This window comes from Nannobrachium achirus (assembly GCF_963921795.1).
Source record: "Nannobrachium achirus genome assembly, chromosome: 2".
Taxonomy (NCBI): domain Eukaryota; kingdom Metazoa; phylum Chordata; class Actinopteri; order Myctophiformes; family Myctophidae; genus Nannobrachium; species Nannobrachium achirus.
Window position 1 is genome coordinate 35,598,471 of NC_137811.1, and position 17,500 is coordinate 35,615,970.

General features: G+C 43.2%; 1 protein-coding gene across 1 annotated transcript in view; it reads left to right on the plus strand.

Moving 5' to 3' along the window:
• The window catches only part of gabbr1a (gamma-aminobutyric acid (GABA) B receptor, 1a), a gene marked incomplete at both ends in the record, with an annotated part of 77,666 nt that overhangs the window by 29,227 nt on the left and 30,939 nt on the right, over positions 1–17,500 (plus strand). Inside the window, 7 exons of the mRNA XM_080741563.1 lie at positions 4,063–4,233; positions 7,194–7,295; positions 7,547–7,612; positions 8,122–8,313; positions 10,505–10,750; positions 11,132–11,195; positions 13,043–13,120. Of these exons, the coding sequence (XP_080597689.1) occupies positions 4,063–4,233; positions 7,194–7,295; positions 7,547–7,612; positions 8,122–8,313; positions 10,505–10,750; positions 11,132–11,195; positions 13,043–13,120 (919 nt within the window). The remainder of the gene's footprint in view (positions 1–4,062; positions 4,234–7,193; positions 7,296–7,546; positions 7,613–8,121; positions 8,314–10,504; positions 10,751–11,131; positions 11,196–13,042; positions 13,121–17,500) is intronic.

Genomic DNA, 17,500 nt, shown 5'->3' on the forward strand with positions numbered 1-17,500 from the left:
CCGGGGCCGCTCTGCTCTATTTCCTTCCCTCATTCTTTCCTCCCTCATGTGGCCTTATTCCGCTCTTCCTTCCTTTTCTATCATTTCTGTCTGTGACTTTTTCCCTCTCGGTCGTCGTCTCCTTGCTCCCCCGCCTCAACTCTCCCTCATGCACAAAGCGATTTGTTGCACTCTTTACCACACAGCACCACTTGCTGCGTAGTAACTGCCACAAGCAATTATTTCCTTTGCCGTTCTCTGTCTGTGTTGTAGACAGTGAGTATCCCTGTCTGTAGCCCAAAGGCTTAATGAAGGGGGGGGGGGGGTTCCCCTTTGGCCAAGTAGTAAATGTTTGGATTCCCATGCAGGAGACCTTGGGTTCAAATCCAGGCAGTCACATTGGAGGCTCATCCGGTTTACTGGCAGGTGCAGTCAAAGGGTGGTGAATGTTATTAGCCTGGCATTGCCAAGTCTCTCCACGATATCGTGGAGAGAACGTGTGAGTGTGAGTGATTCCACGCGACCAGTCTGGCAATGCAGGCTAGGTGAATGTAACAGAAATAGCTGTGCCTGCCCTGAAATCCATAAGCCTAATTTTGCCTTTGGCCAACAAGGATTCCCATATTCCCATATGTCCTCTGTTGGCATGGTGTTAGTTTGATACCCCATAGCTCTCCTTTGGTGACACTGTAAGCCAGGGACTGCCACTGATCTGCCACTACAAGGGCGGATGTGGTGGGAGTTGAAAGATGTCCCTTTGTTTGTAGTCTTTATAGAAAGCAGCAGTAGGGGAATTGGCTTGTCTCCTTTGGAGCGCAGCTGCATTGCCATATTACTGCCCCTTGCTGTTTTGCTGTATTTCAATTTTGCCACCTTGGTGTGTGTGTATATATTTTGTGTGCAACTGTGCATGTGTTTGTGCATTATGTGAATTTGTTTGACTGCTCTCTATATTACTTTATTCCTGTGTTTTTCCCTCTATCAGCATGTTACCTTTGCAATACATAATTTAATTACCTACAGTATATGCTTCGGTATACAAAAGTACTTCAAATAGTGAATATTCAAGCTCAACCATCACATTCACCTATATTTCCATCAAATGTTCACTTATTTTAGCCAAATATTCACCTATTTTTGCTGAATGTTCACCTATAAAGACATGCCCATATTAGGGACACTAGTGTCATGTTATGTTTAATTGCGACCGTCAGGTCGCAATTTACAATGAAAACCTCCTCCGGCTGTCCCTCAGCCAGTCCATCTGTCCGCCATGTCACGTCACACTTTTGGCCCTACTCTTATCTCCGGCACCGTTGCCCCTATCCATGCCAAACTTTGCACACACACTCCTTGGCTGGCAAACCACAACCTCCGCCCCTGATTTCTCACATGCCCCTCTTCTAGCGCCACCATGAGGTTGCTTTTTGCAGACACTTATCTCCGCTACCGTTGCCCCTATCTATGCCAAACTTTGCACACACACTCCTTGGCTGGCAAACCACAACCTCCGCCCCTGATTTATCACATGCCCCTCTTCTAGCGCCACCATGAGGTTGCTTTTTACAAACATACATGCAACTTGACGGTCGCTAATCTCCCGAATAGGGAGTCTTACTGGTGTATGTTGCCGGTGGAAGCTGCAGCTATTTTGCCCTAGTACACAATGCTTACAGCACCCTCGTTGTGTCGAGCACAGCTCAGCTGAGCCCAGCTGTCACTACTTGTGTTGCTTTCAGTCCATCCTATCAACACTTTCTTTACCTGTGTGTACGCACAGGGATCTGTTAGTGCAGGGAGCCCGTATTCTACATGACATGTGACATCTATCACAAAGTCCATTCGCCCCCATGAAAGTCCTCAGTGCTCAAAACTGTCTACATGGTTGGTTGTTTGCAAGTGTGCGTGCATGCATCTGGCTGCTTTGTGTCTTCGAATGTGAAGTCACCCTTTATTTGTCACATTTTGAAAAGAAAGGAAAATCTGTTTAAAGGACAATTTTGTTTTTTTTACAACAATGTTGTAGATAGTACTTAGAGCAAAGAAATCCTCCTTTCTATTGTTTTATAATCATATACATTTATTAGTGAATGAATTTTCTCCATTGACTTGAATGGGAAAATGCTAAAATGTAACTTTTCCCAAATATGGAGATGACTGACATCATAGATGTCTGACGTCATAGACCACATGAGACTGACCCAGTATGCCCATACGTATGTGCATTCCAAGATATGGGCTTAATATTGATGACATCAGGGATCCCCATATATGGGCATAAAAGGGACAAGGACTGACACAGAGTTCTCCATATATGGCCATTAATTTGTTAGTGAATTAATTTTCCCCCATTGACTCGAATGGGGAAAATTCTAATGGTAAGACAGAATTCATTTTTAAGTGTGACTCGTGTCAAGTCAACCATGCATCTTTCTAGTTACTATTTACTGTAGGCCTACTAGCTCCCAATAAGTCACAATATCCCCTGAAAGTCCGCAGGGCATCTTGGGAATGTGGGAGCTGGGAGGTGACCATTGACTCGACCGCTACACAGAAGGCTATACTGTGTAGGGCTCGAGTCACCTCCCACATTCCCAAGATTCCCTGCGGACTTTCATGGGATATTGTGTCAAATAAAAATCTGTAAAATTGCTAAAACGATAGAAAGCTGTAAATAAAAAATCAAACCATCGGTTCGAAGTGGAGTGGTGAATTTGAGCAGCTATACCCTGTGTGTGTGTGTGCGCGCGTGTGTCTAGGCTGCGCAACAGTGGCCTTCTCAATCTGTTCCTGTTCTTATAATCCGGCCACACACTGTTGTACTAATGAAACATAACTCCGGCCATACACCGTTATACTAATGAAACATAACTCCGGCCACGCACCATTGTACTAAAGAAACATAACTCATGGCATCGTGTCTAGGCTGCGCAACAGTGCCCTTCTGGTCACCCAGCGGTATTGCACCTATTTATGCTGAACTGGACAGGGAGACACAGAGACACGGAGACACACACACAGAACATACAGTATCACCTATAGGGACATGCTCTAAATATCAGGGACATGTTACCTAATTAATGTCCTAAGAACCCCACTTCTATGCGGTCACTAATATTTAATTTGGACCTGTCCACTTATAATTATACAGGGATTAAAGTGAGGTAAGTGTGTGTGCGTACCTGTGTGCGTGCGTGCATTTGTATATGTGTGCGTTTGTGGGTGTGTGTACCCCTGATGTATCTGCTCAATGTACAATTGTACTATTTATTTTGGATCACCCACACCAATGTTTAGATGCCTGTATGTAAACAACGGGGAGATTTGGGCTTGTTCTTCACGTGTTTCCATTTAGCTAGGTACCGTCTGTCAGTCTTTCTGTTGCCCTCTGTTTGAACTCATTGCCAGCATACAACAATGTGCAGACAGAGGCGACATAATGGAATAATGTCTCCTCACATGGCAATGTATTGAGGAGACATCCTCAAGGTAGTCTCGCGTAGCCAGACAACTATTCCACAATCTCCGAATGCTATATAGAGTCTGGAACGGCAGCTCCCAAACGGCGAGTATCGGAAGTAGCCACTGTTGCACTGAACTAGTAGTCCCATTGGAAACATAAGAGAAACACAGTAGCTCAGACAAAGTCATTCGAGCGGCCTATTCTTGTTATGGGTGTATAGTTTAAGAAAACGTTTGAAAACATCATGGAGGTAACACCAATAACACCAGAGAAAGACGAAATAACGCCCCCAGAAATATTGAAAGGAGACATAACGCTTCCAGTAGGACTTGTTATTGTTACTGCACCAAGGGAGCGGTTTTGTCACATCCGCTTTATCTCGCACTCATCGTTTCTATTTCCGTTTGCCAGACTGTATGCCGGGAGCATTTGCCCAAATCGCGGAGGCAACAGTCTGGCCTCGCGAGACTATCCTCAAGGCAACTGTTCAAAAGTGTAAATTGTGTCACAATCTCTCTCTCTCTCTCTCTCTCTCTCTCTCTCTCTCTCTCTCTCTCTCTCTGTTTTGGCCATCCCTCTGTTCACAACTTTCTCACCCATTCTATTTCCAACTCCACCAGTTGTCCTACGGCTCCAGTTCGCCTGCCCTGTCCAACCGCCAGCGGTTCCCGACCTTCTTCCGTACGCACCCCTCAGCCACGCTCCACAACCCCACCAGGGTGAAGCTGTTCGAGAAGTGGAAGTGGACACGCATCGCCACCATTCAGCAGACCACCGAAGTTTTCACTTCAGTGAGTGGAACTAAATCTTCTTCTTCTACTTTTTTTTACACTTTGATTTTATCTCTCTTTCTTCTACTCTGTCCTCCTGTCATTTGGTCACCCATTAACTATTTTACTGCCTATGACATGTAAAAGAATATGGACAGTGGGAACCCATTGGTTTCTATGCTGTGAAAATGAAGCTTTTTTTGCCCTTGTATGGGTGTCGCCATCATGGTACCCATTACTACCCAAGGAATGCTATTGGCTGCCAACGGTCACGTGCAACCACAGGGATACATGGGACATTGTCTTGAGCTTGCCGAAAATAAAGCACACGAAGAAGAATCATTACAAGCCTATGATCACAAGCCCTTCCTACAGCATACCCTGCTTTAACATCAATTATAACTTAAATTGGACCATATTTTCACAAAACGCATGATTGAAACAAGGCTTTAAACTAGCAACAGGAACCATAAATTATATTTGACAATGTTTATTAACCCTGCAAGACCCGAATTAATTTCTACTGGCCAAAAATAAAAAAAAATAAAATAAATCAGATGCTGTTGTAGGAGTCCTAATCACAGGAAAATGTAATGTTAAAAAATTAATAATGTTTTTGTAATGTTTTATTGCCATAAATCATAAATCATGCTCTAATTTGCATTTTGGGTACATTTGCACAATAATAACATATGTACATGTTCTAGACATTCTAATGATCACGAAAAAATATATTACAGGCATTTTACTTATGTTTTAGTGAGGAATAGCTTCAGTTAAAAAGTGAGATGTTGTTCATCCAGACGCTGGAATTTCAACTTCTCTGGGAGGTGTGAATGTCAGCCCCTGTGGGGGGTATTTATATGCAAATACCGTGGCCAATGGCATTGTAATACTAAACAATAGGATTTAATGGTGATGTTAATGTGAAAAAAGAACAGGAAAACTAAATAAAAAATGATTTAAAAAATGTTGCCAAAAAGCAACGCTGGGCCTTGCAGGGGTAAGAAAATCTAATGTAAAAGATCGGGGGAAATGAATGAAATTCTATGGAGATCTTGCTTTTGGTACCACAGCAGCGCAACTAGCGGCCAATCACAGGAACTTTTACTTCCGTGTTTGCTCCATTTTAAATTCGGACAACTGGCCCCCTGCCTATGACGAGTGCTCGTCAGGTGTCTATCACCGCCACGGCGAGTGCTCGTCACATCCTGATTTAGTGTTGGACTGAGCACAGGGGGGAGGGGCGGGTAACCACAGTGCCTACACCTGTAGTGTTGTGCCACGCGGATTGATTTCCTTTAGGTTTCGGTCTCGCAGGCCCTGGATCTACTTTTCTCCTCTTCATTGTTTATTTTAGGTGAAAGCGAGGCACATTCCGCTGGCTCTATCTTTGAGCCAGTAATTCTCGGCCGTCTGATTTTTTTATCCTGCGACACTATAAGACTAAGGGCCCTATTAAGATCCAGGTCTTATGCCTTATGCCTTAACTTCTTTGCCTTTTTTTACTATTTTGTTTTTGTTTTTTAAATATTTCAAATAGCTGATCTGCAAGTTCACAACGTGCAGATGTAGCTCAGCATTTGAAGTATTTAAAAATGTTTTTCAAAATAGTGAAAACAATTTAAAGAAGTTAAGGCATAAGGCATAAGACCTGGATCATAATAGGGCCCCAGGTCTCTTAAGCAACACCACAGATGGAAATAATGGATGGATATTATTCTATGAAATCTCAAAGGTAAGCGATTTTGATGGCAGGGAACCGACAATATTATGATTATATATATATGGCAGTAAAAGAGTTAATTCACTCTTCAGTTTTCTCTTCTCTTTTTATTTGTCCCTGGTCCCCACATTGACCGATCATTTCTTCTTGTCTTGAGTGAGTGTGTTTGTGTGTTTTTATGCGTGTCATCATCAGCGTGACTTTATTACGTGTGTAGCCTGTTATAGCCTGTTCCCAGGCTATAAGAGTCCCCTTTTAAGTATTCACTCCAGGCAATTGATGGAGGATTTCTGAAGTAATTTGTTGGAATATTGGTTGTGAGAAATATTGATTAGACAATACATCTCTCCCAGGCACAGCAGTCGATACCGCAGCACTCAGGTTCTCTCCTGTAATGGAGGTTAATGATCCCTCTTTCACACACACACACGCACACACGCACGCACGCACGCACGCACACACACACACACACACACACGGGCACGCACCCACGCACACACGCACGCACGCACGCGCACACACACACACACACACACACACACACACACACAAACACACCCACGCACGCACGCACGCGCACACACACACACACACACACACACACACACACACACACACACACACACACACACACACACACACACACACACACGAGCTTCAGGCAGTACTAGTTTTCCTACCCAATCCCAGGGTCTAAATGCATGCAGGAGTACAGCAGAACCACAGCAGATATGTGAATTATTATGTATTAACACACACAGAGTCATAATCCAAAAGAGTCTTTGGATTATGGAAAAGACTGCATCCACCTCTTCAACTTTATTCAATGGCAGACAGGCGATTTTTTTTTTTACATGAACTGTAATAAAATGTATGCAGTACATCAGAGGACTAATTTATCAGAATGATAAAGAGTACTTTTTCTCAAATTTAGTTCTGTCAGAGTGGCAGACTGGAGGAATTATGAACACTCTTAACACACTCAGACAAAACATCATAACAAATCATAACATATCACAGACAAAATAGAAAATACACGTTATTAATTAAACTAAGTTCCAGATTCCAGCTTTAACTCTGAGGGGGTACAATAATTGTAACCAAACATTCGTACACCCTCAGAGTCACAATGGGTTAAATGAGCACTGAGGCTTTTTCTGTGCATCTAACCTTCTAACCTTCCCTCTCACTCTCTCCGTCTGTCTGTCTCCGTCTGTCTCCGTCTCCGTCGCCGTCCTTGTCTTTCATCTTCCAGACGCTAGATGATCTGGAGGAGAGGGTGAAGGAGGCAGGCATTGAGATCAGTGTTCGTCAGAGCTTCCTCACCGACCCGGCTGTTGCTGTCAAGAACCTCAAGGTGCTTTGATGTAAAATTCACCTCAGCTGCTCGCAAGGCTCGCAGCTGCACGCGGCGATGCCATTAGCATAGAGGCGATTTGATTGAAGAAATTAATGCACAGCGCTAATTAGCAGCTCCCGAACAGCGGCACGCGGCCGACCTGTGAAGTCGCAGGAACTGCATAACAACTTGGCTGTTATGGTGCTGTTAATGTTATGACTAAGAGCTTTTATTCGTTTTATGTGTGTGTGTGTGTGTCTGTGTCACAGCGCCAGGATGCTAGAATCATTGTGGGGCTCTTTTATGAGACTGAAGCCAGGAAGGTGTTTTGCGAGGTGAGTTTACTTTTCCACTCAATTGATCCCAGTAGAAATGATCCTGACTGGCTATCAGGAGGAACTGGACTCTGTAATGAGTTTTTTGTGGGATGTCTAAATTCATTTAGTAGTTTTGAAAACAAAACAATGCGCTGCTGGAGAGAGTCAAGGCACAAATTAATCTCGTTACTTCAACTCTCTACCTTTTTTCACGGGTGTTCAAAGAGAAGCTCTATCATTATTTTATGCTTTAGCTATTAAAAAATAGCAGATATACAAGCTCTCAGCGCGGCACCGAGTGCCGCACTGTGAGCTTGTATATCTGCATTTTTTTTTTAAATCATGAAAATTAGTCTTTCGATATTTTGACCCGATCCTGACTAGCTATTGGGAGGAACTGGACTCTGTAATGAGTTTTTTGCGGGACGTCTAAATTCATTTAGTCGTTTTGAAAACAAAACAATGCGCTGCTGGAGAGAGTCGAGGCACTTAATATCGTTACTTTAACTCCGTAACTTCTTTCACAGGTGTTCAAAGAGAAGCTCTATGGGAAGAAATATGTGTGGTTCCTGATTGGTTGGTACGCCGACAACTGGTTCAAGATCAAAGACCCGGCCATCAACTGCACGGTGGAGAACATGACAGAGGCTGTGGAGGGACACGTCACCACAGAGATCGTTATGCTAAATCCAGAGACCATTCGCGGTGCCTCCAACCTGGTGAGTGATGCTTTCATAGGGCTAGGCTGGTGTTAGGGATGGGACGATGATCGCTATTATCATATCGTGCCGAGCTGCATATCCAGTACCATTTATTACCTCTATTATTGGTAAAAAGGACCTGTAAATAACGTACTTGATACAGTATTTTTTTTTACTCTTTGACAAAAAATAGCCGATCTACAAGCTCACAACGCGATCGGCAGTTTTTTGGCAAATGTTCCACCGCAGGATAATGGATGTAGGCCTACTGTAGGGGATATTTTGAGTATCGCATATAATATCGTAAATCGCACATTTCTTTGGTCACAATAATCGTGATATGGAATGTTCATATCGTCCCTTCATCCTTAGGCTGGTGGTTCTCAAAGTTGGGTCCAGGTACCCCCAGGTGTCCTAAGGACCCCAGCTAAATGAGAAACTGTTTTAACACCCTACGGTTCTTTCTTTTTTTGGCTATTTGAAACCTCACAGCGCTGTGTGAGCTTGTAAATCTGCTATTTTGGAGAAATGTTGACAAATGTCGACATAATCTTCTCCTATGGGATCCCTGGCACAAATATTTATTGAACGGGGGTCAGCGGCCAAATATCACTTATCAATTTGACATGAAAATGTTTGTGAATTGCACTGAGCAAGACTCCTAATTACTGTCTGGTCGCTGTGTATGGGGTTAGTATGTCTAGGTTTGTTCTATGTTCCGCTCATCCTGAGCACTCTGTGACCAAATTCTATCATCTGTCATTGGGAGCACCTTGCAGCTCATTTCTCCTGCTTTCTCCTTTTGTCCACTCTTCTCTGCGGGCCCCCCATGAATGTTCTTCATTTATTTTGTGCTTTAACTATTGTAAAATGGCAGATATACAAGCTCATAGCTTGGCACCAAGTGCCACACTGCGTGCTTGTAGATCTGCTATTTTTGAAAAATCGTGAAAATCATGAAAAGTCTTTGAATAAAGGTTTTTGGGAAAAAAAACTATGTTTCTACGTCAGTGGTGCTCAAACCTTTTCATGTGAAGGAACCTCAAAATGATATGCATTTGGCCACAGAGCCCCATCTCAAAATATTTAGTTCCAGGGACGCTCCCCTCCCCTCAGAAGCATAATTTGAGTTACAAATATTCGCTTAAAAAATACATATATTCAAAGATTTGCATTTTGCACACATTTTCACGACTTTTCAAAAATAGCAGATCTACAACCTCGCAGCGCGGCACTCGGTGCCGCGCTGTGAGCTTGTATATCTGCTATTTTTCAACAGCTAAAGTATAAAATAATTAAGGCCCCTCCACCTTGGGCCCGAGTAACTCAGTCCCACTTTTCCCCCTCTTGTGACACCCCTGCCCTCAGCCACCTCCTCCTCCTCCTCGCCCTCTGCTCGCCTGTGTTTCTTGATCCCTTCTTTCTCAATTTTATGCTTCTTTCCTTCAAACCTACAATTTGCCCCCCGCCGCTCATCTCTCCCCCCCCCCCCGCCTTCCTCTCTTCCTTCGACTACCTCTGCTCCTCTCTGCATCCCTCCCTCGCTCCTTATCTGCAGCTGTTGTTTATATGCACACTGTACCTGACGCTATACCTGCTGATTTAGCGGTTGAGGTACCATATCAACTCCCCGCAGCAATAAGACCCACAGGCACAGTTCCCATTCACACTCGGTCTATTCATATTCAATTTCCAAGTACAGAATTGGCATATTTCCGCCTGAAAGTGTGCTGGGATGACGCCGCTGTTCCAATATTGAACTGTCTGCGGTGGCACACTGTCAGCTAGTCCTTGCTAGCTGGTGGCAGGTTTTAATGCCAAATGCCAAGCTGGAATTTCAATGAGCTGTAATTGACATGGCTGAGTTGGAAGTGTAATTGACCTCAGACATTTCATACCTTGGAAATTGGTTATTATTTCCTGTCACACATGCACCTCAGCTTGCACTTGGAGATAACGCAAAGTATTGCAATATTTATATTGATATAGCCATAAACTCAAAGGACAATATTTTGTACACTTGAAAATAAATGTCAAATGTGGAAATATGCCTTTGGCTTCATGTTGGAAAACAAAACACCACCAAGCCAGCTGCACATGGTCAGCAGCTGAGCCGCGCCCCAGGAAATCTAAAGCTTAATATGTCTATTGTTAGATAAAGTTAGGACTAAGCCAAGGATTACTTTCTCCCTGTACCTTGTTCAATCAGACATCCCAGGAGTTCCAGCAAGCGTTGATGCTTCGGCTGGGTGGGTTGAACCCGGAGGAGACGGGTGGCTTCCAGGAGGCCCCTCTAGCCTACGATGCCATTTGGGCCCTGGCTCTGGCCCTCAACAAGACTGTGGCCCCGCTGAAGGCCAAGGGCCGGCGCCTGGAGGACTTCAACTACAACAACCATGACATCACCTCAGAGATCTACAGGGCACTCAACACAAGCTCATTTGAAGGGGTGTCGGTGAGTGCAAGAAAAGCAGTAGAAGGGAACATGGGGATGTTGAGTGTAGGATATGGCTAGTGGCTAATACTCTACATGCTTCATCATAGTTAATATGATACCCTTTGTAAAGTTTGTGAGTTGTACGTTTTTCCAGCATTGGTTAGTCAAGTTAAGTCATAATGCATTATTATTCTAGATGTTGATTTTCAAGAACGTTCATACTTTCATTTAAACATGTCGTGTTCCCGTCCCCATACCTGCAAATATCTCACTATGCTGCTGGTGTAAGCAACTAAATAAGGCTGTGTCATTAAGTTGAACTGGTGAGATTAAAGCTAAATTAGTTACACAAACTAAAGGTATTTCTAATCATTTATTCATTTATTTTCTGTGTCCTAGGGCCATGTGGTGTTTGATGCCCAGGGTTCCAGGATGGCAATGACACTTATTGAACAGCTGCAAGGTAAAATAAATGACCCTGCTATCTCAGCCTTTTGTCCATTCTACACTGAATCCCTCATGACCACACTCTGTCATAGACTTCCTATTGCCGAAGGATAGTCTGAGAAGTAAATGTCACTCATTCATCAATTAGATCATTGCTGACTGTATTTTTCACATATCGATTCCTGCTCCCTGCTCAATACAAAGCGAAACCCATTCTTTTTTGGGAGGGACTCCTACAGTGGGATTTCACTGCAATTGGTCTCAATGTCACGTAAATTGCTCATGCGAATGGGCTTGATGCAGAAATGTGATGATTCAAGGCTTCAGTGTAATTGGGCTCATGCCTTTGTCTTAAGCCGTTTCTGGAAATGGCACCCTATTTGTCACCGCCGACTTAATGAGTTTCTCCTGCACAGGATAAGGTTGGGGATTATTTTCTACCTCTGTTCTTTTTGGTGTCCTAAAGGATGAGAATGTATAATCCCCCCTCCTCCCACGCACCCGGGCTCATATTTCCTGTTATGGTGTCGATGCAATTTGACATCTACAATGAGACAACCTGACTTGAATTCCTGAATAAGTCAAGGGCCTTATCAGTATTCTTGGTCAAGAATGCCACTCTCTCTTTTTTACCAGCTTGTGAAGAAAGCTGGTCTATATCCAGTTCCAGTCACTCACTGCACTAGTCGTGACTTATTCATGACTTTTTCCTCATTGGCTGTCCTTTAAGCCAATGGAGAGTCTGCAATGCCTTCCTATATACTCTGAACAAGCGTAAGAGCTCCACATAATTCAGCGCAACACTCACTAATTTACCATTGTCAACAGTAGACAGAGACACATGCTACTCTTCACCCTCCGACAAGCTTTTACATTTACAATAAACACGTTCAATATGTTTTTCACACAAACTAAAGCAAGGGAAAATAACTAAAGAATATAGCAGACAAAAGGTCAACATTCATGCACTTACAGGCACAAATAACCCAACAACATCTGTAAACTACACTTGCGAATGACAACTGCAGTGTAGCAATGCACGGCACCACTTTTGGTCAGTCATCTTTTTCAGTAACAGGGATACACTTGTGGAATGCCATACCAATTGAACAAATAAAATAAAAAATATCTCAAAAAATATTTCTGCTGCAAACACTAATATGTTATGCATGTTTTAAAATGTCAATGTCATTGATTTCATGACAGTAATTTGGGAATGTTATTGCTTTTGAACTAGATTAGAGCGTTGTGCATGTGCTTAATGTAATTGGATTATCGTTTAACTATCTATTTAGGTAGATATTTGGATAGAAAGGCCTGACCAGGGATAGGGGTCACAAACTTGCCTTGGCTAGAACCCCCACATGCACAATGCAACAGTTTCATGTTCTTTAACTTGACATTTTTTTTGTATTGTCCCTGTCAAATAAAACTATTAATAAAATGAATAAAACATAAACAAGAATAACATAAAACTACTAGGCCTCTAATAAAAACTTGAAATAACATCTAACATAACACAACTGAACCCTGTTTCAGAGACAGTGAATTTCTTATTAATTCTTATCTAATATAATCCTGACATGAGTGCCTCAGATTAAATGACACGAACAGTCGGGCCTACTAATTGATCTCTATCATTTACTAGTTCTCTCTATTCTTTCCATTTTCATTGCACTCTGTCACTCTCTCCTGCTCTCTCCAAGGGAAAGGCAGCAAAAAAGAAATTACGTGAATTAATTGAAGTCGAATCTGTGAAGTTGAACCGTATATATTTTTTTATCTCTCCCCGTCTACCCACCAACCCAACCCCCTCCCCCCACATATCCCTTGCCTCTCTCTTTCGATCTCTCACTCATCTAGGAGGCAGCTATAAGAAGATCGGGTACTATGACAGTTCCCAGAAGAACCTCTCCTGGTTCGGCAATGACGTCTGGATAGGTGGGGTGTTAGCTGATTCCATTGCCTTCAGCTTTTTGTGTGTGCGTGTGTGCGTGTGTGCGTGTGTGCGTGTGTGCGTGTGTGCGTGTGTGTGTGTGTGTGTGTGTGTGTGTGTGTGTGTGTGTGTGTGTGTGTGTGTGTTTCCGTCATGCTGTGAGCCAGCGTTGTTAGATCATTCTGCTCTCACATTAGACCTCTGGTCGCTTAACTTAGACTTCCCTCTTTAAATAATATGTAATCAGGACAAATTACATCTAACCACTAGTTGGGACGAAGCCATTCATTTAGGATGAATCGCTCACTCTCACCCTAAATTAGCGCCTTTGCACGGCCACCACCGTTCAGCATGTGTTAAAATGTCGCAACACAGCAGATGCACAAATAGCTGATATACAGCAAATACAGGCCAGATCTTTGCTCAGTCTGACCAGGGAAGAATATGTCTTTGGTCTTGTGTCATTTTCTATATTGAGACATGCCTTAGCCCAGGGGTTCTCAACCTGTAGGTCGGGACCCCCAGGGGGGTCCCCAAATTATTTTGCCCCAGATGATTAACTTAATGTGCAACATTGTTTTCTCACTCAACAGTAATCAAACCAACATACTGTTTAAGTGTATAGAGGGTATCTGCACATTTCTAAAGTGACAATTTAAGAACTTTTTATTACCTCTAAAATGACAAATTAACCCTTTGCCAAATTGTCAAATATTAGCATGTAGATCTGCTATGTTCACAATAGAACCAAGTTATACAAAATGTAATGCATCAACTCTTAGTGCTTGTCAAGGTGGGGGTCCCCAGTTAAAATATGATTTGGGGGTTGTGGCCTAAAAAGTTTGAGAATCCCTGACTTAGCCTACAGCACACAAAGCCAACAGCTTGCTTTCTCTTTCACTCTGTGCATGCATGGGAAGCTACTGTATAAGACTTGAGTGCCACGCTATCCATGTTACAGTCTGCTGTGAAAAATCTATTACTGTTGATTTCCTTCAGCCACCAAGACCAGGACCAATTCTGTGGTTGTTTACTGGCCCATCCCTCCCTGGAGAGGTGACACACTTGAGCCTGTGCCGACTGGGCCAATAATCAATACTGCATGCATGCTGCTGGGGGCCCCACAGAGAGTCGCTTTTTAGGCTTTTAAGGAAATTATTTGTTACCAGGGCTTCTTAACTGAACCCAGAAAGGGGTGGATTTTAGATCAGAAGCGACCAGTGACCTGTATGTGTGTAGGCAGCATGTTCTTCTCAAGGCTGGCGGCCAATGCCTCGGGGCAACAGTTCAGCTTATTATGGCGATGTGACAGAGTTGACATTTGGTGCATTGAAGACTGGAAGAGCTGAAATTGAAAGTGTTACAAGTAAATGTTTTTTGTTTGTTTGTTTTTTCAGCTCGGTTACAGAGGTGTGTTTGCTGTGAACTGATTGGACTATTTGTTGTTGTTGGTCCAGACAGGGACAGAGGTGTAATCTTTATTGGTCGATGGGTTTTTGGAGTTGACTCAGTGTAGTTGTAGATTGTCATCTTTGGCATTACTGCACACTGACAGAACCCAGTCTGAAGCTTATAATCCCTCCAAGGAGGAAGTACCGGACCTACCGGTACTCTGGTATTTTTACAAAGCAATTATTACAAAGTAAAATATTTGTCTCTGAGATGTACTGGAGCATAATTATAAAGTACCAAATTCTCAAGTAAAGTAAAAGTACAGAAAGAAAAAGACTGGGTGCTCGGACAATTGTGTGTGATGAAGGTAGGGAACTGAAAGTGCAAAAGAAAAGAAAAAGTTAAAAAGCCTTTCTTAATATGTCATGGCTAGTTCATATTTGAAAATTAAAAATGGGATAACCCACGCGTTTCGGCCATAGCCTTCCTCAGGGTATGTAAAGTACCTCAAAATTGTAATTAGTACAGCACTTGAGCAAGTGCACTTAGTGTTACTGTACTGTGTGAATGCAACCTCACTGTACCAAATGCTTATAGTTTCCACCACCGCTCTCCTCTGCCTGTTTTCCTCCCAGTTTACTTGGCGCCTCCCTCCCTTACTTTCTCACTCTCTCCGTGGTCGCCCCTAACAACCGTCTCAACTCAGCTCTTCTAATCTCTGTGGCAACTGTTACAGAGCTGGGTCTCCATGGTAACACCCTGTCCTGATTCCCTGATCAAGGACGGAGGAGGGTTTAAATAGTGCAAACACAACGCCACTTCAACGGACTACGTACACGCACGCACGCACCGCACGCACGCGCACGCACACACGAATATGCACACTCTCACTGTCTCTTGCTTACTTTCTACCGCTTTTACTGTCATTTATCATATTTTTCTTCCATCATGTTATTCGTTGTATAACACAAACAATACAACACAGTACGTAGACACATACACACATATCATGGATTATTTCAACTTAAATGTAACTGAAATGAATGTGTCTAGTTTGGAACTACACACATTTTTCCTCAACTTTTTCAACAAAACCCGTGAAACTGGTGTGTTGGATAAGAGGCTCTATGCACAGCAGTCATGTTGGAGAGAAATTGGGCTTCTTCATTACTTGCTTCACAGGTCTTATCAATTATACTAATAAAGGCTCCGTTCCATTTAGTGAAGCACTGTGGTTCTCAAACTTTGTAATTTCAAGTACCCTCCTCACGTGTTTGGTTCCATTTGTACACTCTCAGAGTTACACACCCGTAAGGGGCCTTTTGGAACCCCCTCAACCAAGGAACTACGGTATGAGGGTACCTGGACCACACATTAGGGCCTTTTCCACCGGCAAAGAACCGGTTCGGTTCTTTCTCCTGCCTATGGGATGGCAACTTTCTTGGAACCTTGGTTCGTTCTTGCGAACCTGCCGCAAACCAACTTTTACGGTTCGGAAACCAACTCGGTTCTCGGTGGAAAAGCTCACCTCTGCTTCATCCCATAGGTGGGAGAAAGAACCCGACCCGGTTCTTTGCCGTTGGAAAAGGCCTATTGAGACCCACTGTTGTAGCAGAGTGTTTACAGTAAGCCCACATGCACAATATTACAAGAATGGAGACAGAGCCTTGATTTGGATATTTTCGAGTGAACAGATTTTTGAGGCTCTGGTTAAGTTTACTAAGTAAAGAGGGTTTAAGTGGTTAAGTGTCTTGCTCAGGGACACACAAAACATACTGTACACTGAACCAGGGACATTCTGATTCCCAGATGGCCTCTACCATTCATCTACGGCACCTCGCTAAAAGCATCTAAGGACTGTAATGCCTAATGCTCCACCGTACGACGGTGACACATTCCGAAAATAGCTTATAAAGGCCATAAATCCGGATTAAATGAAATTGGCATCCTCTGACCATATTGTAAAAAAAAAAAAACGCACACACGCGCACACACACACACACACACACACACACACACACACACACACACACACACACACACACACACACACACACACACACACACACACACACACACACACACACAGAAATCACATTAACTGTGTGTCGACTCGACAGTAATACAGTGCAAGCTAGCTAAGCTAGTCAGTTGGATTAATAGCATGGCCAGCGTTCAAACAGGCTAATACCTGAACAGGTCTTTACTCAGCCAACACAGAGTGGAATTCAATGAATACGCTTAGCAAAATGCAACAGAGAGAGACAAACTGTTCTACATGAACCTTAAAGCATTAACACTGGGATCAATTCAAGTTTTATTGCATATCCGGTACCATTTCAACCCTCTATAATTGGTAAAATAGACCTGGAAATAATGTACTTGGTACAGTCTTTTTTGCACTCTCTACCAAATCTCTTTGCTAAAAAAAATTGACGATCTACAAGCTCAAAAGAGTGAGCTTGTAGACTGGCTATTTTTTTTTTTTTGAGCTGTGTGCAGCTCCCTATACGTGGCTGTGTGGGTCTGTGTGTGTGTCTGTCTGTGTGTCTGTGTGTCTGTGTGTATGTAGCCTGACTTCGGCGCGTAACTAGTGCCGCACCATTTACGCCACTCGCGCAATATATACATCAAAATGTGCGGCTCGGCCGGGAATGGTGTTCTATTACCTTTCGTTCCGATCCGCCTTACCATGCCGACGTAATCGGCAAAAAACAACGCTTAATTGTCCCCATTGACTTATAATGGACAATGCAAGAAATCACTTTCAAGTATTTTTCTCTCGTAAACCATAGGAGCTACAGTTTCAAACCTCGGAGAGGAGATTCATAATGATTTTAAGAATGAATCGAAAAATAATTACATCACTCGGCCTCATGGTGGCGCTATAACGGCCCACTTTACGTTTTGCCCCGTAACTCTTGAACCGTAGATCGGAAAATTAAAATTCTTTTTCCCCTGGATTCCTTGGGTCAAGACGCATCTCCCCATAT